Source organism: Canis aureus, chromosome 11 (genome assembly GCF_053574225.1).
Source record: "Canis aureus isolate CA01 chromosome 11, VMU_Caureus_v.1.0, whole genome shotgun sequence".
NCBI classification, from domain to species: Eukaryota; Metazoa; Chordata; class Mammalia; order Carnivora; family Canidae; genus Canis; species Canis aureus.
In genome coordinates this window covers 58,419,480-58,439,916 of record NC_135621.1, presented here as the reverse complement: position 1 = coordinate 58,439,916, position 20,437 = coordinate 58,419,480, and the positions used below count along the sequence as shown (strand labels likewise).

The 20,437-nt window shown below is 43.7% G+C and overlaps 1 protein-coding gene across 2 annotated transcripts in view; it reads right to left on the bottom strand.

Moving 5' to 3' along the window:
• The window catches only part of SPTBN1 (spectrin beta, non-erythrocytic 1), a 197,885-nt gene that overhangs the window by 47,976 nt on the left and 129,472 nt on the right, over positions 1 to 20,437 (bottom strand). For both annotated transcript variants that reach the window (XM_077915404.1, XM_077915405.1), the window contains 9 exons: positions 13,238 to 13,411; positions 9,445 to 9,536; positions 8,247 to 8,327; positions 7,745 to 7,860; positions 4,431 to 4,543; positions 3,447 to 3,634; positions 2,292 to 2,409; positions 1,003 to 1,161; positions 44 to 346 (listed from right to left, as the gene is read on the bottom strand). In XM_077915404.1, the coding sequence (XP_077771530.1) occupies positions 44 to 346; positions 1,003 to 1,161; positions 2,292 to 2,409; positions 3,447 to 3,634; positions 4,431 to 4,543; positions 7,745 to 7,860; positions 8,247 to 8,327; positions 9,445 to 9,536; positions 13,238 to 13,411 (1,344 nt within the window). The remainder of the gene's footprint in view (positions 1 to 43; positions 347 to 1,002; positions 1,162 to 2,291; positions 2,410 to 3,446; positions 3,635 to 4,430; positions 4,544 to 7,744; positions 7,861 to 8,246; positions 8,328 to 9,444; positions 9,537 to 13,237; positions 13,412 to 20,437) is intronic.

Sequence of the window (20,437 nt, the reverse complement as noted above, 5' to 3'; positions counted from 1 at the left end):
GTCCCACTGCATCAGCTCTGGCCTCCTTTCACTGAAGTTCTACCTTCATTTCGTCCATCCAGTCCATAATGTAGAGCATTTCCTGGAATATCTTTTGCAACCCCAGGTTCATCTCGAGACGCTGCCTCCGGGCTTTGAGCAATTCCAGTAGGTACTCCCAGAGTCGGATGACATTGTCCTTCCTTGCTGTGATGCGCTTGATGTCATGGTAGTTCTCTGCCTCAAGCTCCCTAGCCACGGCCACCACAGCCTGCACGCGTTCTTCGTACGCGGCAATGTCTGTCTCAATGGCCTCATGCTTTTTCGTGGCAGCCTCAACTGCAGGAAGGTCAAACCCAAAGTTGTCCTACAGAGAAACAGGGGAAAGAAAACCACACACACAAAATAAGAAAGCCATCCAACTAGAACAAAGTTGAGTCTTGAACACAATCTCTGGTGGTCCTAGAGCCACAATGACTTGAACCCTGCCAGCTGCTGGTCTCTGCCTCTCCTAGGATACTTAGGACTTCCTGCTAGAGCTAAGATGCCCTCCCCCAAAGCAAATCAGCAACTTTTCTTTTTATAGAGGGATATAGGCTCGTATCCAGCACCTTATACCTATGTGCCTGGAGCAGGTGACAGTTTGTGTGAAGCCAGGTAGAAAGGAAAGTCATTTCTACTTATTTCATGACCAGTCCAACTGCCTTGAAGGATCAGATGGTTAAAGATAGAAGGTAAGAGAAATTTTCCAAGATTTATAAACGTGAGCAGTTCACACTCACTCACTGGCTCTAAACAAATTCTGCTTGAGTTGCTTCCAAATCTATGAAAAGTTAGATAAACAGAAGACAAAGTATATTAGAAATGATAAACATCCTCTTCATGGGAAGTGAGCAAGAGGACTCAAGTTACTTCAGAACAGTGTATATATATTGATAAGCAGCTGTCCTGCGGCCCTCGGGTATGGTCTGCATTTCTAGAGACCCCAGGAACAGTTCCCCGAATAAAGGTCTAGAGCAGAACCTGAGACACCAGACGCTGGTTTTCGCTCAGCCAGGTCTCCCTCATAGCTGCCTTGCGATCGAATCTGCGGGCGAGCTGTTCCAGTTTCTCCTGTCTAATGAGCTCGTTCCGCAGAGCCAGTTCTCGCTCGTGTTCTGCTTTTTCCAGTCTTTCCCAGGCCTACAGAGGCAAAAAAAAAGAGAACAGTTTCCTGCAGTGTTCAAGGAACTTTCCTTGGCTACAATCAACAGCTAGTACTCCTCAATAAGATCCAAGAACTTTTTTAAAAGGGACATCTCGTTTCCACCCTCACTGACTCTTAAGCCTTGAGAAAAGAAATCTTTTTTTTTTTTTTCCAGTTTAGCCTCATGGGAACACTCTATCCTATCTATATCTAAAAGTCCTGTATTATATTTGGAAATCAAAACAGTGTAGATATGGAGCAATATAACTAAATTATAAATCTCTTACTTTGAGAGGAAATAAAGTAATCATCTTCAATAGCTCTGATTACATAAAAAAGATAAATGGTTTTTCTCAGAAAAAAAAAATCGTATTATGAATCTCTTATTCACCCCACCTCGAGCCACTCGTTATTTTAATATTTTATTTATTTAAGTAGTCTCTACACCCAATGTGAGGCTCAAACTCATGACCCCAAGATCAAGAGTTGCACATTCCATCGACCAAGCCAGCCAGGCAACCCCACCCCACCTTTTTTTTTTTTTTTTTGAGCCCTTGTTTTTAATTCACACACCTAAGCATTTTTTTTTTCAAAATCCTCACCAAATGTCCACAGTAAATTAATCTCTATGAAATATATCTTACTTAAAAAACATCTACTTAAAATAATCTAAATGTGTAAAACTGACCACAATATAATGTCCGCTGTGAAATTCTTTAATTAAAGACAAAACATGGAAACTGTTGGACAGTCTCTGATATAAACAGCCAAAATTGTAAGCCCCAACCTCTACAGATTCCAGATATATGAAATAAGGTTTCAAGTTCTCCCTTCTGAAGTTTAAAGACGCTAGAGTTGACTGCCTTGGACAGATGAAAGTAACAAGGTAAAGAGAGTGAACTAAGACTGGTTTGGTAAAATCTAACATTCCTTCCCAGAACTCTAAGAGATCAGCCCACCACAAGTATGTGCTTGACCCCCTGCAAAACCCGAGCCACTGCTGTCACTCATCAGTTCAGCAGGCCGGGTCGGAACCTTTCAGACTGCCCTCTTAGCAATCTAGCCCTTGAACCTGAAGCCTGCAGAAGATCAGGGCCTACACAGGGCTAAAAGGGATCGACATTACCTTATTAATGTCAGAGATGAGTTTGCCCTCGCGGGGCATGTAGACCTTCTGATTGTTGGCTCTCATCTTGCTCTGAATAGTAAAAAGCAGCACTTCCAAGTTCCCCTTCTCAGTAAACCTAAGCAAAGGAAGAAAAAAAGAAGTGTTCCTTTAGAGGGAAAAATTCATTTGCTCTTGGAGAAGAAGAAAAAAACATTTCACACAGCCATGCAATTTTAAAAGCAATTTATGTCTGGTCTGTTTTATGTGGAACTCACAGTAGAGAAAACATGGTGCATTAGTTTTTGGGTACTATAGACCTCAAAATGCGCCCAACTGGAATTTTGGTGGGGTTGGTGGGCTGGCTATTGCTACTGAGATTTATACTTGGGGGCACACAGTGCCATTCTTTTATTAATCACTTCATTCAAGGTTTAGACTATACTTCCTGGACGATGGACTTCATTCAGGACACACAGCTGAATACATTCAGCAAGAACTGCTTCAAATCACTACCTAGTGCTTCAGAAATGGCAACAAGGAATTCACAAATGAGCTGGGTTACAGAAAAAGGAGGAATGACGTGGGAACTCTAAAAAATCCTTACTTGACACTTAGAACTTTGAAAAGACGTGAAAAATCAATTTGGGGGGATGGTAAAAACTGAACTAAACAGATACAAAACTATTTATTGTCTGTCTTTATTCAACACATCATATTTACACACTTTGCTAGGACTTATTAGTAGGCCTGACAACGGGTTACTAATGGGAGACAATGGGTCTCAGGCCCACCGTGAGTCTTCTAATAAACAATATATGCGTACTCAGCTACTTCTCTCAAATCCAGAGAAGAGGGAATTCTGAAACACATCAGGTACCAGGATACCTGTGTCTGAAACACATCAGGATAAGGGACTGGAGACTGTACCATTTCCTAGGACTCTAATATACCACACATACCAGGGGCACCATCTACAGGGAAGGGCTCACAGAAGGCCTGGTTTGTAACAGAGCTCAGCCAGCCAGTCGGGGTCAGAAGAAAAGGAGTAAGACAGGCCCTTGGGGTGAGAGGCATTCATTATGAGATGAGGTCACGGAAGTTAGGAAACAAGGGTCCAAGGCCACCATCATCCTTCCCCACACTCATGGTAATACACTCCAATCTGCATCTTACTTGGGCGGTTTCTCCACAGTGCGATAGGTGTTGAATGCCTGAAGCTGTTGTTGAACCCCGACCAGAGAATTGGCAAATTTGCGATTGTTCAAGATAATGATGGTTTGTTCAATCCACTCCAGAAGGTCAGAGGCAAGTGACTCATACTTTTCAATCATTTTTTCTGTTTCAATAGCATTGTCAAGCACCTGTAAACAGGAGTTAGAAAAACAGAACATCATATTGCCAAGTAAGGGAAACAGGATTATAACCCTACTGAGCACGTGCACAATTAATGACTGGCTTTCAAACAGTTCTACGCTACTCTGGCATAAGCATTTTAAACTCGAGGAACTGTGTGTTAATAGGCACTCAGTCTGTAGCTATTACTTGTGAGCAATGACAGCTTAACTCAAGTGTAATTGGTTCTGTACCACCCAACCCCCAGGCAAAGGGTTTAAGATTCTGAATGACTCCTGTTGCCTCAGTCCCAGGATCCTTGAAAAACAACAAGGACTCTGTTTTGCTTGGTCCTGTCTCAAGAATGTCCATGAATTTTCCATTCTGTTGCAATGAAAAGACAATGTCACCTGATCTGAGGTGTTTTGAAATATATGGCAGGTGAACATCAGCCAAATGAGAAATAAAAAGCATTAACAGTGGGGCCTTTTCAACTGGAATAAGTAGGATTTCACACCCATGACATCGGCCAACTCATCAGATTTTCAATACCCCATTTTCTGGTAAGGTTGGGGGGAGGAAGGTCTCTGCGTCTGAGATGCCCCTCTGATCTCGCCCTAACGACTGTAGCTGCTACTCCTACTTCCCGCTACTCTTAGGGATGAAGAGGCTTCTGCCTACTTCCCTGCCTCTTGGGAGTGTCCGCCACAACCTGCTCCAGGTCCAACTGATGAGGGCATGGGACAACAGGTGCTGGGTGGCAGTACATGAAGACGTGAACTTTAATCATGTCTCTCACAACTTATAAAATTGGTGAGAACTCACCTTTCCAATTCGTTTTCCTTCAACAGCCAAGGCCTTCATCTTAGAGAAGTAGTGGTAATAAGTCACCACGTAGGTGATAATAGACTTCTCATCAGGGTGGTCCACACTGATATCTGTAACCCGGAGAAGGTTTTGTTCAGTATGCTGCTCAAGTGCTACCACCCAGGCAGCAGGAACAACCCAGAACAACTGTTCAACACTGAAATAGGCCAGTGTTTTCAATATTTGTATATTTGAGAGTTCTGCCATCAGTGCATTAATTATAAGGCTAATGAGGATGAAACCATCTCACTCTTCTATGGTATGAATATTCATAAATGCCTTCTACTACTGCAATAGGACATAGAAGTCTTAAGAAATAGGATCCTTCCTCTACAGGATCCCAAGCTACCAAGAAGACAAAAATATACGCAAAACTACTAGAGAAAAATGAAGAATACAGTAAGAATTCAGTCGGAATTCTTAGCAAGACATACCACATTCATCTCCCTGCCCACTTCTACTCCCAAACTGGGCTTGTGCTGCTTAAACCGTCATTTCTGCTGATGCCACCAGAACTGTTTCCAGTCATTCAGTCTTTGCACATCTTTATCTTGCTACCTGTTATTCAGCTAGTCACTAGTCACCAAATCTGAGTCCAGATGATTTTATTTATGGAATCTTTATTGTCACTCATGGTTTAGACTCTCATGGTCCCAAAACCAGGTCTGAAGCAAGAGCTTCCTCACTGGGTTTCCCTACAACCCAATTTACTTTACACACTGCACCTGGTTGATCTAGTGTAAACACACTTTCTTCTGGCTCAAAATTACTCAAAAGTACCCTACAATCTACAAAAAATAAAGTCTAAGCCCCTTAATCCTCTAGAATGTGCCATAACTTTCCCTTCCTTCCTTCCATTGTTTATCAGGCTCCCTAAGAGCCAACCACTATTCTAGACATTTCTAATCCTATACCCTAATATTTCTTCTCAGGCACAATCTAAACCAAACGGGACTATTCAAGATTTCCCATACACGCTCCACAATTCCCAATATTCCTTCACTTTACTCACAATTTCCCTTTGCCTAAAATGTCATTTCCCATCCCATCACTTTCTTCCTATCCCTCAGGGTCCACCTGAAAAGTTACTGCTCCAACACAGCTGTTTCTGATCCCTCTAGTAGGAATTACGGTCTCCTCTGTTCCCTTAAAGATTTCTGTTTACATGGATAAACAGTCCACTCTCTGCCAGGTAATTTACTTATACACATTTTCTTTGTTTTATAAGACTAAGTCCTCAAGGGTAGGAACCTTGTGTCTTGTTAAGCCCTATGCTGCTCCACCTCTCAAATTCCTGGTGTGTTATCCTGTATAAAGTGGGTAGTCAGTAAATACTAAGAGAGGGAATAAATGTATGAAAGTGGCAAGTGTTTGAGGTGTGGCAATACTGGGTGAAGTACTTAACTCGGGACAGACAACAAAGAGAATACACAGGATGGCTTTTAACTGATAATCAGGCTCTTTTTCAGAATGCATTCACATGTGTGCCTTCTATCTTCCTGGCAGCCCTGTGTGAGGCAGGATTAGTTTTCTTAAAGATAAGAACAGTAGGGCACAGAGCTGGAAAGCTTCCTGCCCAACATCACCAAGGCAGCCTATGGCAGTGGGGGCCTGGACAACAGCTACTGTTTCCACCCCAGTAGTCCCTGTGGCCAACTGTGTATCTGCTCAGCCCCATCCACACATGCCCCAAGGAGAAAGAAACGGGGGAGAAGGAAACACACACACACACACACACACACACACACACACACACACACAAAATGTTAACAGAACTGTGAAGATGTGAGCAGGTAAAAACCTTGTGGTTTTGTAATTTGTCTGCAATTATATCTTAGCTGATGCTTTCCGGGGCACCAGGCGACTAACAATAGCGAAGGACAACTAATAATCAAGGTCAAACCCACAGGATAAGTGACATCAACTGCCTTTTTTTTAGCTCCTTGTCTTGTGATCTGGGGAACATCTATCCCCTTTTTCATACTGGGAAGTGATTAGAAAGATTAACTAATGAGCAAGTTATTAAAAAAAAGAAAAAGGTTATTTAGCACAAAGAGCTACGGCTGAGGAAAAATCTCTTCCCATAATTAAGGTAGGGGTTAAGAAGGAAGATTAATCACAGCGTAAGGAATTTTAGTTTTCTGTTTATATTAAGAAATCATTTAGTGGGTTAGCACAAAGATAATTTTATCTCAGCTTCCTGTATAGCGAACATATCACTGAATCTGATGCACTGGAAAATAGCAAGGCTGCCTGGCAGCCTCATGACCTCAATCTGCCCTTGGGGAGTTAAACTTCCTGTTCTATATTTATAAGAACTTTAAACTTTCACTTGGTTTTCTCTCTCTAGTAGTTGCTAAGAGCTGTGATCTAAAAAGTTCCAGCACTATGAACAAATACGCTTATATTTCAAATGCTCTTCAAAGTAAGACAAAGTACCTTTGAGAGCTCACACTAAAAGCCTGGAATTAGGATTTTGTTAAAGGAGCTACAACCTGAGGGACTGCCCCACCCAGGTCAGCTCCATGTCGCCTGCAGTCGGTCTTTGGGGTCCTGCTGCAGGGACTGGGAGTAGAGAGAGCATTTCTAGGCAGAGCACGGGAGGCTGTGCCTCCAGACAAGCAGCCCGAAGAGAGGACTGGAGTCCTAGTCCTTCTTCCACCAGCACATTTCCCCCTTCCTGATGCACCATAATCAGGCTCCTTACTCAGCAAACACTGCACGGCCCCCTACACGTCCTCCCACCCCACCCCCACCCCCTGGTCTATACCCACTCATCCCAAGGCTGCTTGCCACCTTGGAATGAACACAGGCCAACAAGCATTCACTGATCACCTAGAGCAGGTTCCCTTCCTTGAGCATACCTGCTAAGAACTTCAGTGACTGCTGAACAACCTCTATAAATTTTGAGTGGTAGGGCTCCATCCCAGCTTTCCAGGGATAGTTCCTATTATTACTCTAAACACCACTCCCAAAGAACTGTTAGTCCCCAAATACACCTTCCTCGTTCCCGGTTCTGCACCTCTGCTCGTGCAAGTGCCTCTGCCTAGCAAGCCCTTTCCTTCTGAACACATTTAAATCATACTTGTCGTTTCAAGGCCTTTTCAAATATAATCCTGTGCACAAATCCTCAAGTAATTCTCACACCACAACGAAGCTCCTCTCTCTTCAATAATTCCTGAGGCATGCTGCACAAATAGAACTGACAGGAAGTAGTTAGCCCCTCACTACTAGAGATGCTAAAAGCCCCCTTTCATTTCTCGAGGTCTTACCTTCTGGATCCAACAGCTTAGTGAGGCCAAGGTGCTGCTCTGCCAAGTTAAATGCATTTTGCAGATTGTAGTGTGCATTGGATTTCTTTAGTTTGTCAAAATCTATCAGGTCAGGCCTATGCAGAACAACAGTGGAACATGACAAAAACCATGGGTTGAAAAGACATGTGACCAATAAACACGATCATTACTGCAAAAGGCAGAAATCACACCTTAGCAGAGTAAACTCTGTAATATTATTTAATCATCAAACAATGAAACCTGATTTTTGAACAAACATTTCAAAGTTTATTAAGACAGCTGAAGATAATGGGCAAACTTGTTTGTTCAGGAGAATTTACATATCCTCTTACATTTTCCTCACATGGAATGCAGGAATTCCCACCATGGTGCAACATCTAAGGCAATGGATATGAGGATCAAAAGTCACCCAGGTATGGACAGAAGAATGTCGGCATTCTACCCCACAACTGCTAGTATGGTTTCTAAGAACACGACTCACCGGTGTTTGTGTATCAGTGCATTGAAGGCCATGCCGTCCCTCCAGCTAGTGGTGAAATTGTGAATGTTGACGTTCGGGTACCTAACAAAGACAAAGCACAAGAGAATTACTAAATAAAGATTTATAGTTTTATAAATGCAGTGTTTAAGAAAAAGTCTGTAAGTACTATAAAAATGAGAGGCAATGAATATTAAAAGGACAATCAAATCAGAACAAATACTGCTTCAACTTCAGCTTGCTATAAAAATAAAGTACATATCCTCATGGCTTCGGCTTCTCTTTCTTGGTAAGTCAGTCGGACAAAAGATGTGAACTGGGTCTTAGACTTAAGACACCAGGCTTACAAAAGGAAAAATGACCACAATCCAGACACCTCTGAGACCTCTCTGCCCCTGCCAGCAAAGATACTAGGACCCTGCAGGGATCAAGGTCTGAATTCTCACAGACAGAAAGGAAGCAGCTGGGATTACCTGTTCATGAGACACTCAGCTCTTCTACACTGTTTACAGACTTTGTATCTGTGGTTGATTAAAGGCTTATAACTAAGTTGATCCCCTTATTAGGCATATCCTCTTTATTATGAGTTCCATACTTACCATTAATTGATCATGTTCATTACAGTTATAACTGTCCTCAAAGTAGTTCTGACAGCAACTCTCTAGTTACCTAGTACAAAATCAGTTCTTAGTACCATGAGCCCCAACAATTTCAGTGAGTAACAGAACAGATGCAGTTCCCCAAAAAAGTATTTTCACTAAAATTTCAATGGAAGAATAAAGGGAAAGAAAATGGAGACAGGTAATGTATATAGACTACTCTTAAGTTGACTGTACAAAACCTCCCCAAAGCAGAAAATAATAAAAGGAGGAGAAAACCCACAATTGCTTTTTTAAAATATCACGGATGTGATTCTTTAACATGGTTTCAGGGTTTTAAAATTCAAGATATACTGCTCTCTGGAGCTTCCTTAATAAAGAGAGGGAAACTGACTATGGAGATGACAGGTCCAGAGTATCAATCAGAACTCCTTCCATGCTGTGAGCTAGCTGAAATGTCAGTTATCAACTGCTTACGACATAACAAGACTTCTTGATGGAAGTAGCGGAAGAGATAGTTGTCAACACCTCAGAAGTGATGACTGCAGCGGGACTCTGTCCTGGGTGCAGTGGCCCCTGAACCCCTGTGAGTTCACACTCACCCAGCTGTCTTCATCTGGCACCACAACAGCAATGCATCCTTGGCAGATTTCTTCTCTTTGTTGTCTTCAGTTTCTACACTGATATCCTGGATCTAAGATTCACAAAGATATATGAGCCGAATAGATGGGTCAGCTGCCTAATGGCAGTCACAGAAAAACAGATCTATATACATGAAAAATAAGCTTCAGATCACAACCTAGCTGTGCAGACTATCTACTGTGCCAAAGCAAACTGCTTTCTTCAAGGTTTATCTCACAGAAACACCAACTAGGTTTTCTCCTTCGCACAGAGAGAAGTACTACTTACCTGCATGACTTCCCAGAAACCCCCTTTAGGGGTCATTTCTAACCTCAAAATAGCCCATCTTTCCAACTACAAGTGCTCAGCATAAACACCCTGCACCTCATCAGACCCCAGAAAAATATCTGGTTCTAGTTTGTTATAACCAAATATTTTTCACATTAGGGTGCACATCCTCCATTGATGAAGACAGTATATTTACCTTTTCCTAAGAGTTGACCCAGATTCTCAGAGAAGTCACACACATGGTGGGCTTCCATGGTCTGTGGTATAGTTTTAATGTCTGGTTCCCTCAAACCCTTATGCTGAAATCTGAACTCCCAAAGGTAACAGTGTTAGGAGGTGGGGTTCTAGCAGAGGGTAGGATCCTCATCAATAGGATTAGTGCCTTATAAAAAAGGCCCTAGAGAAATTCTTGGTGAGAAGTCTGCCATCCAGAATAGGACCCTTCCCAGATCATGCTGGCGTGGCCTCAGACTTAGCTTCCAGGACTATGGGAAATGAATTTCTATTGTTTGTAAGCTACCTTGTCTGTGCTGTTTTGTTATAGCAGCTCGAATGGACTAAGAGAGTCTGCATTCATAAGCCACTCATGGAGAGCATAAAAACTACACTATACACTGGCACCAACGTCTGACTGCCTGAATCTAAAACCAGGCTCTACCGCCTATTTTATGGCACTAGGCAAGCTCCTTAGCTTCCCATCTGATGAACGGCAACAGCAACAATGGCTGTCTCACAGCGCTACTGCATACTTAAATGAAGAAGGTAAATGAAGTGCTGAGCTCATAATAAGGAACTTTAAAAGTTAGCTCTTTGGATTAGAGACTGTCCAACCAGTTATGTGATTTTAGACAAATGTTCTAAATACCGCTTGTCTTTAAATTCTTGCCTATAATACTACAATGTGGGACGAGGATTGGGCGTAAATGGTATTGGTCTAGAAGGCCATCTGTCATTTTTTTAGCTTTAGCTATTCCAAGCTTTCCTCTCCTGGTCTGTAATGGTCCTTCCCATTTAATCTAAACACATGCCCCAGAATCTTTTTTGGAAGAGAGGTAAGAGGAGGGTAAAACATACAAATATAAGATTAAAAAGTCAGAAACTTTCAACTAGGAAAAACACCTAGAAGTTGAAATAATTATACTTCTAAGAAATAATCCTTTTTTGACTGTGATATGTATATGAAGTGTAAGTCTGCATAAACTTCAAACTCTATTATTAGAATCATTAGTTCCTGTGCAGAAAGTAAATGTGAAAGAATAACCTAATTCAAGGAGTAAGACACAGACTCATCAGGAAAGGCAGGTGGAATTCTACACATTAACCCCTGCCGACCTTCTTATGCTTCTATGTGAAGAAGGGACTCTATTTCCAGACTTGGCATTTAGAGACACCGTATATCCTTCTGAAATGAAGACAGCTCCCTATTTACACGAGGCAAACTCAAAGACTTTCATTTCAGTTTCCCACAACATCCTTTTACTCTCTTCTAAAGCGACAGTAGCATAAAACCTGTATGTCATGTTTAGTATTTAATGGATACCTGCTACGCACAGACAGGGCAGGACACGTCCTGGGAGCTCTGGACAGACACACACACACACACACACACACACGTGTGCACACATACGCACTGGGAATGTAAGACAAGGCTGTATAATATTCAGGAGCTGGAGGAGAGAGAGAGAGATCTCTGGAGAATACGGGGAGGCTTTCAGAGAAGGCAGAAAGTGAGCTTGGGCCTTGGCTGACGTAGAATCAATACATATTTGTGGAATGAGTGAACATTTAATACAGCTGCTAGAGAAAGCCAGGTCACAAAGACACCAACACTGCAGGCCATGCAATGACATCAACAGCCTATCTTGCCTCAAAGGAAAGAGAGAAAGTACATATCAGCATTTACAAGTTCAACTGCAGAAAAAGACAAGCTGTCAGGAAGCTAATTAGTCAATGACTCAACTCAATTCATGCTGAGAATCCTGGAAAGGGCTGCATGTGCCAGCTAACCAACACGGGCAATGACCCGATGTGAAGAGAGGCCACCATCAGGATGCCCTTCCACGCTCTGATTACTACAGGCCAAGGCAAGAGAAATAAAACTTTTTACTCTACGAAACAGGTGAAGCTCAGAGGGTCCTACTAATTCTACCTCTGCTGGCCTAAGAATGAGTGCTATAATTAATGAATTTAATGGTATTCACTCCATTTTCAAATCATTTAGGAAATAAATGACAGAAACCTACATTGAGTTCTGTTTGCAAAACAGTCATTGACTGTTATAATTAACTCCATTCATGATGTCATCTTCAACAGCGGTTCTCTCCTCAGAACCATTTAACTGGAATCACTGGGACTAAGACCTAGGGAATCTGAATTAGTAAAAAGCTATCCCAAGGCCTTAGAGGATCATGGAGGCTTGGGAACCACCGATTCAGGGAGTTTCTTTGGATATGGCTGTTTTAGCTCCTACCCCTCCTCCCACATACACACCCAGAACACTGTTAACTCAAACCCACTCCCAGGGGAAATGAGAAAACGACTGGTTACACGCTGATTTCAGAGTTTTAGGAAGAATACAAAGAGCTATAATTTGATTTGTTTTTGCCCTTTTTTGGTGAGATTTTTATTTAGCCAGAAAAATCAATCAGACTTTCTATCAAAGGGGTGGAGCAGGAAGGAAAGGCACAGAGAACAGAGCCACCCAGGAGACAGGACTGTTAGGACATTTGTTTGCAGAGTAACCTGACGCTCTGGTAAGAAGTGTTTCCTGCATTTCAATTCTAATTGAAAAGCATGAGCATGAAGCACTGCATGAAGAAAGAACCAGTAACCAGGCCAAAGGTGCTTCACCAGTGCTGAAATTCTGAGCTCTCTCTCTCTTAAAGGGTCAGAAGCAAGCACTGCAGTCCCGACTGGCTTCGTAATTCTGGATAAGGCTCCTCCCTTTCCTCACAAAGTGAAGAAATTGGACAGAATGACCTTGAGAATACGTTCTGGCTTAGAGTACTTCTATACTTAGAGCCTTCCCTTGAGTATAACAAACCCATAAAATTGTCATCGATTCAAACAAGCCTAAGGCTTTTGCACATTTCCCCTGAAAACTGCTTCCTTGCATCTAAAGGAGAATAAGAACGAAAAAGGAGCTCACCCTGTGTCATAAACTTAAAAATATTCCATGATACATGCTACGTTTTGGTGAAGTTCAGCCAGTCTAGTGCCAGTAAGCTAGCATCAACCACATCTTTCTATCTTTGCTCCTGAAGGCCACACCAGGCATTTGGAAGAGGTACCAGACAAGTGATGGGCAGGGATGTGGCCCAGAAACTTCCTTATCTGACAAGAGAACTTTTTAGGAAAAGCTGCCATGTGCCTACAGGTGGCTACATGCGACATACAGCTCCACACACCTGATTCTGGGATGCCATTTCAACCTGGTCTTCTTGATCCCTCTGGAATGGGGAGAATCCTGAGACCAAGTGTCCTTACCTGGAAGCGCAGGATGATGGTCCAGATGAGGCCGAGGGTCAGCCGGTGGTTCCCATCGACAATGTCATGGGAGCCCATGTTCTCAAGATGGACTCTCTGCTCCTTCAGGAACTGAAGGGCTTTGTCCACATTCTCCAGACAGTGGATGCGCATCCGTCCCTTGGTGGGTTTAGGCTAGAAACGGGAGAACAGAAGGTGGAAACATTATACAACAGTGCAGAGAAAGGCTAGGAACTGCTTCCTAGAGTTTGCATGTGCCCATTCTTGCAGTAGTCTCCTACCGAAACCAAAATATTAAAACACCTGTGTGCTTAACTCAGGACAAGGACAGTATTTACATCTTTACAAGAGAAAAGTTTATAGGCAGCCTGGGTGGCTCGGTGGTTTGGCGCCACCTTTGGCTCAGGGTGTGATCCTAGGGATGGAGTCCCATGTTGGGCTCCCTGATGGGGCCTGCTTCTCCCTCTGCCTGTGTCTCTGCCTCTCTCTCTCTCTCTCTCCCCCTCTCTTTTTCTCTCTCTTATGGATAAATAAAATCTTAAAAAAAAAAAAAAAGAAAACTTAAGGGACGGTGGTCACTCTTCAGAGGTTTGCTTAATCACGCAAGGAACACAATTTACAAATGAGCACAGAAGCTAGAAGGTCAGACAGAAAGGAACCCTGTCTCCATGAAAGATTTCAGAGCTACTGTTGCCACCCAGTTTCCTACAGATGCATGGCAAACACCCCTGACGATTTTTCTGACTGCTCTAAACATAAAAATAGATTTGCTACTTGCGGGTCCGGGCTGTTTCTAAGGCTGGCTCAAAATGAAAAGGGGACACGCTACCAAATGAGAATTTCCAAGTAGCAGTTTCATGATGGTTGCGGAGGGCTGAGAGAAAGGGTGACTCACAGAGAAGGATAAAGGAAAAGACAGTATGAGAGCAGTCTAATTTGAATACCCCAATGTCTCTTCTTTTTACCCAGTTATATCCAAACCAAGACGCTCGGGGAAGGTGAATATTTTTAATAAATGAAGAAAAGATCAAGACACACGCACAGGAAATTCTCCATGGATCTCAAGCAAGCTCATGCCCCCACTGCCTGGCCTGGCTCCGTCTTCCTCTCCTTCCTATTTCCCAGCATAGCCCCGCTAGCTTGGGCTGCGCCTCAAGCTGACGCTTCTTTCAGCTGTCCTGGGGCCTTTCCCTCTCATCTCTTTTCAACAACTGTGCACCTGACTAGGAAGACAGCTGTCAGCCCGCTGACTAGTGTGGCTTCAATCCCCAAGTGTCGGGATCCCTGGGTGGCGCAGCAGTTTGGCGCCTGCCTTTGGCCCAGGGCGCGATCCTGGAGATCCGGGATCGAATCCCACGTCGGGCTCCCGGTGCATGGAGCCTGCTTCTCCCTCTGCCTGTGTCTCTGCCTCTCTCTCTCTCTCTCTCTCTATCATAAATAAATAAAAATTAAAAAAAAAAAATCCCCAAGTGTCTTGGCATCTAGGCCTGCAGAGCAATGAGGACAGGGCCATCCTACTAACTGTAGCACACAGTCCCCAAGTGTGCCTTGAAGGGTGAGAGGAGCAATGTGGATAGAATCAGAAGGGGCTAAAGAGGAGGGGAACAGAGAGTAGACTGGAGGGCTGTCACTATCTTCCCAGGCTCCATCAGGTATAACCAGTCTTTTTTTCAGAATGATCTTGAAAAACTCAAATGCAAACACACAAGACCTTCCAAGCCTCTATTCTCTCTCAAAATCTCAATGGAACATGTGTTCCTTCCCACATGAATGTGGGTACAAGGTTTAAGTGGAGGAGGATGGTGATAAAGGTCCATTTCCCTGCAGGTTGACTAAGTCTAATGCCACATCACAGGGACCCCATGTGGGAGCTACTAGCCATGCCAGATGAGCTATGGATGGTTCACTGCAGACCCAGATGCAACTCAGGTCCCTGAAAAGCATCAGCCATTGGAAATACCAGGGCATAAGACACAGGAAGGAACTGGGAAAAAAAAAAAAAATTTTAGACAAACCTCTTCTGGTTAAAGATCAGACTCCTTCAAATAGTTAAAAAACAAACTTCATGAACTTCCAAAAGTCAGGGGGAAAAAAGGGAAAGCTTTCAGGAACCACTCCTCTTTTTTGCAATTCTCCCCAAATCAATCCAAGATTGGGGCAGAGGGAAGAACTCCCTTTCCCTAAAATTTCCTACTGCTCATGCCTTTTATCTTTTCAATCATCAAACATGAGCAAACCAGCCCTATACAATATGCTTCAGTTGGACAATTGGGCATAGAATACAAAATACAACAAACATGCTGTTGAAATGCCGTATTTGTTAAAATTTCCCCGCTTTCTAGCAAACCAGAGCCTTACTTCTCAACTGTTTACCCATAAATGGTTAGAATACCAATAATTATCTCAAAGGGCTGCTACACATAAAGGAAATGGTAAACTAATCATTATGGCATTCTCAAACACACAAAATGTCTCTCTACTAGCAAAGAGTACCTCAAGTATTTTCCTCCCAGCAATTCTACTTACTTAAAAAAGAAGGACTCTCCCCTTTCCCTGTGTTTAGATATAGTACACCTCTCCAGAGGCAACAGGAAATATTTAGGTTCTAGACAGAACTTTCCCACTGAGAAGTTGACATACTTCAAGTGAAAGGCAAGCTTGCTCCCTTTCCAACCAGGGCCCCACAGAATGGCTCCTACAAAGAAGGGTGGCGAGAAGAAGGGCCATTCTGTTCCCCACGAGGCAGTGACCAGAGAATACACCATCAACATTCTCAAGCACATCCACGAAGTGGATTTCAAGAAGTGCGCCACCCTCAGGAGCTCAGGATCTGGAAATCTGTCATGAAGGAGATGGGAACTCCAGATGTGCATCGACACCGGGCTCAACAAAGCTGTCTCAGCCAAAGGAATCAGTAATGTTCCATACCATACCCGTGTGCAGTTATCCAGAAAAGGTAACGAGGATGAAGATTCACCAAACAAGCTCCATACGCTGGTTACCTATGTACCCGTCACTACTTTCAAAAATCTACAGTTAACGTGGACGAGAACTAATCACTGATTGTCAAATAGAGGTACAAAACCGCTTCGAAAGGTAAGCTCAACACCAGGAGAAAATATGTCTTCAAACAGTGATAACGATAATACTGTTCCTCTAATACTGACACCCCAAATTAAATTCTGGACTGCAATGAAAAGGAAGAGTGGTAGAGAAAAACATGGCTGGCTGGTGTCCAGATGGAGGGGGAAAAGGATGTGAAAGTACCCGAACCTTGACACTTAAGGGAGAATGAGAACCCTGTAGTTCAAAGCTCATTAGAAAACAAGTCTGAGAAACAGGATTTACAGACATTTTAAATGTTATTACTGTGCTGCAGCTACGGATTCAAACTGGGCTAACTACTACACAGTCACAATTAGTGGACGTGCTTTACCACCTCACTCACTGTACCACCTTCACGTTTCTCAACACTTCCCCGCATTGCAACTCAGTTGAAGCTTACTCATCTTCACTGGCACAAGTCACTCCTTCTAAACCAAAGAAATAAATAAGACATGATGAGATTAAGTGATACACTGGTGGCCTGACAGGAGGGGGAGTAAGGACCAGGACTAAGACCTAAGGATATCAGCTGCCAGGTCTCCTGTTGTGTTTGCTTCAGAGAGGGCTGCTAGCATGTTTTAGGGCACAGCAAGATGGGCAAGTTCAGGGAGCAATGGTTAAAGGAAATTAATTTTAAGAAGTATGAATGATCTCACAGAGAGTACACTGAAACAAACTGGTCACCAGAACTGCAGAGCTCCCAAGATCTAAAAATTCTCAGCTGCCACTGACTGAGCAACTCCGTTAACCTCTTTGTGAGGTGGTTAATAACAGTTATCACATTTAATCCTCACAGTAACACTGTAAGATAATCACCACATTACGGAGGGGAATACGCTGGTTTAGACAGATGGGAGTAATCCATGAAGCTGGTTCCTAAGTGGCCGGCAGGGACTCCAAAGCTCATTCTCTTCATGCTACACCAAGAACCAAGAGGGGCACATATTGCCACGTGAAAGGAAACAGACTCAGTTCCCATCTGGCAGAGAGTTTTCATTTTTTTAAGAGCTATTTTTATATTACTAAACTTCCATCCTCTTAAAAGGAGAAGAGAGATAACAATGGAGAAAACTGAACACAATGGAACCGGGGGAGGGGTGCAGTCCTCAGTAATAAACACTTTCCTGAAACCACGCCCCAAGAGCCACTGATCGTGCCAAGAAAAGGAGTGTCCCCCGTCTTGCCTCCATTCATTGTTGTCATGTTTCCCGTGACACTGGCGCGTTCCCACGGCAACATGTGTGTTTCTGTCCTGTAGGTCATTTCTGGGGCAGCAGCCTGAAATGTCGTTCACGTGGAAACAAGGATCGATACCAGCCCCATATGTGACTCAGAAACAAGTGGTGGTGGCAATGGCAGTGGCAGTGGCAGCAGGAGATTGGTTCCTCTGAGGAAATGCCTTTTTTACGGATCCTCCTTTAAATCATTTTAACAAGCTTCCCTGCTCATCCCACACCACGGCCCATGTTCCTGGTGTTTTGTAGGCACTTTTCCTGTTTTCCTTCCCAAGGTTCCCTCTGTCCCTTCTAGTCCCAAATCTTTCTCAACCATAGCCTCACCCCCAAACCCATCTTTTTTTCGGACTCCAAAGGAGTGAAAATTATAGGGCAAAAGAACCACTGCTAGCATCTGAAAACACAATTCTAATCGCTTACTAGAGCAACTTGTCGGCACCCTGCCTCAGAGAAGCAGTGTGGCCCTGGGCAAATCATACGTGGACCCAATGCCTTTAGAAAAGAACAAAGGAGCCGGATGGTCCCTGGTCTACCACTTTGCCTCCAAGGCCTGCTCATCCTTGAGTTTGAGTCTATTATACCCTGCAGGGTGTCAGGATTTGCAGAAATACAGAATAATCACAATGGCAGGGTTTTGTCAGAGCCTATGGATGGCAAAGAGAAAACAAATGTTTCCCAGAGCTGATGTGACCTCCCTGAATAAAAGAGGAAGGCAAAGAGGAGGATTTCTTGCAGGGGTTTTTGGTAGGCCCCCTGGGAGCTGGGTCACCCTAGTAACTGCCACTCCCTCAGATTTTCTCTATGGATATCCCAAGTCACCTTGAAGTCACCTTCAAGAGCAATAGCTCTCCAAGGGTTGCAGGGTGGACACATCACCAGCTCTGGGAAGCAGGAGAGGCTACCACACACCAGCTGGATGGCCTGGCTGGCCCTTATTCTCTCTCAGAACCCACGAAATGGAGGGATCTAACTTAGTGGTCACCAAAAGTGGCCAGCTATAAAATACAATGTATGTGCTGGAAAGCGGAAAGCTTGCTAATGTGCAAGGTGAATCCTAATGTGCCCACTGACCCCTTGATAAGTGAAAGAGGAAATGGAGAAAAGACACTAACTAGTCTCCACATACCAATGTGACAGACACCTGCTTATGTCTTTGTCTTTTGATCAAGAACAGTTTCACCACGCACACAGCTCTACTGAATACAGATGGGAGGATGGGAAGCACTAATCCCACAATCTCCTCTAATATAATGCATAGCCAAACTCACTTCACACTAAGGCCCCAAGTCAAGCTCTGACCCTCAACAAAAGTATAATTGATTTTTGTCCAATGAAAGTTAATCAAGGAACACCACACTGTGCTCCCCCAGGTCCTGCCTGTCTCCTTTCTGGCTGGGACCTCTCCCAATTATGATTTCCTTCAGCAGGGCTCAGCGGGAAAGGAAGGTGGACTGGAGTTCATGTTCTATTACTCACTAGTGACACTGGCCTAGGGCAAGATCCTGGTCACTTCTCCCTACGTCGTCCATAAAGTCGAACTGCCACTTTGTCAGACAGGGAGAACTTAGATCACGGATGTGACAGTACACAGTAAAAGCAATACATGCTCAAGTCACCATCATCACTCCTTCCAAAAACAATCTGCTGGGATACTTTCCCACACTAGTTCCTTCCTGATGCCCACCACCAAATGTGCTCCTCACTGTCCCTCAGAGCAGACACCGGACTCTTACCATCTCTGGCCATCCACATCTGAACCCTTCCTCCTGGATCCTGCTGGAACCCCACCCACTTGCTAGGGCTGCCTGACATGCTGTCCAGAAGGCACAATGCCCCTTCTGAACTCTAGGGCTCTGAAACCATTCAACTCGTACTTTATCATGTGTACCTATTACTATTAACTCACTTTTTGCACTAATAGCAGTAAAATTCGGCTGCAATTTAATGGGGTGTTCTTTTGTGGCCGGTTGTTCAGAACAAAAGAAAATTCTCCCCAACAAATGATATTACAAATGAAAGGCAGATTCTGTGGCCAGTTCACAAAACCCCATTTCAACAACACATGCCAGTATGGCTCTCCTAACAAAGGCTTTATGTAAAACTCACAGCAGTTCAACATGGGATTTAAGGCTTAACAAATCTCGCGGTAAATCTATCTTCCCCACCTAGCTCAGCCTGTTTTGGAATTAACGGTGGCAAAGAAAAAAGAAATCCCATTGTTGTTGATTTCTCTTCTTTGATGCTGATTAACAGAGTAAGAAGACAGGAAAATCATGGGCAAGCAAAAATCAGTGATATGTGCTTTGGAAATGGCAGAGGCTGGGGGGAAGGGCAGAGGTGTTCAGAAATCCTTGTCCTCTCTGGGTCAGAGGTGAGTGCTCTGTTTGGCAGGTTCAAGGCAGAAAACTGGCAGTCTCAGAACCATTCTTTATTGCTGAAGCCCATGGAGGAACGGGGGCAGGCACAGGCAAGCCTCAAACCTCAGCTGTGATCTATGGGCTCCACTTCACTACCAAAGTCCACGTCTGACAATATTATTCCCAAGGTCCTGGGGTCTGGGACCAATGACAAAGTGACTGGCACAGGTTCTGTGGTCACAGCTTTTATCTGCTCAGATGATGGTAAAGTCAAGGGCGGGCCTATATTTTTTAAGGCAATTTTAACACAACATCTTTATGAAGAGTTATAGTCCATTATAATTCAGATTAAGATATTGGAGAAAAAAACTTTTTTTGGGGGGGGGGTAGGGTCAACAACCCAACCCCACCCAAGTACAAAAGGCTTCCTTGGGGACGCCTGGGTGGCTTAGTGGTTCAGCATCTGCCTTCGGCTCAGGGGGTGATCCCCGGGTCCAGGATCA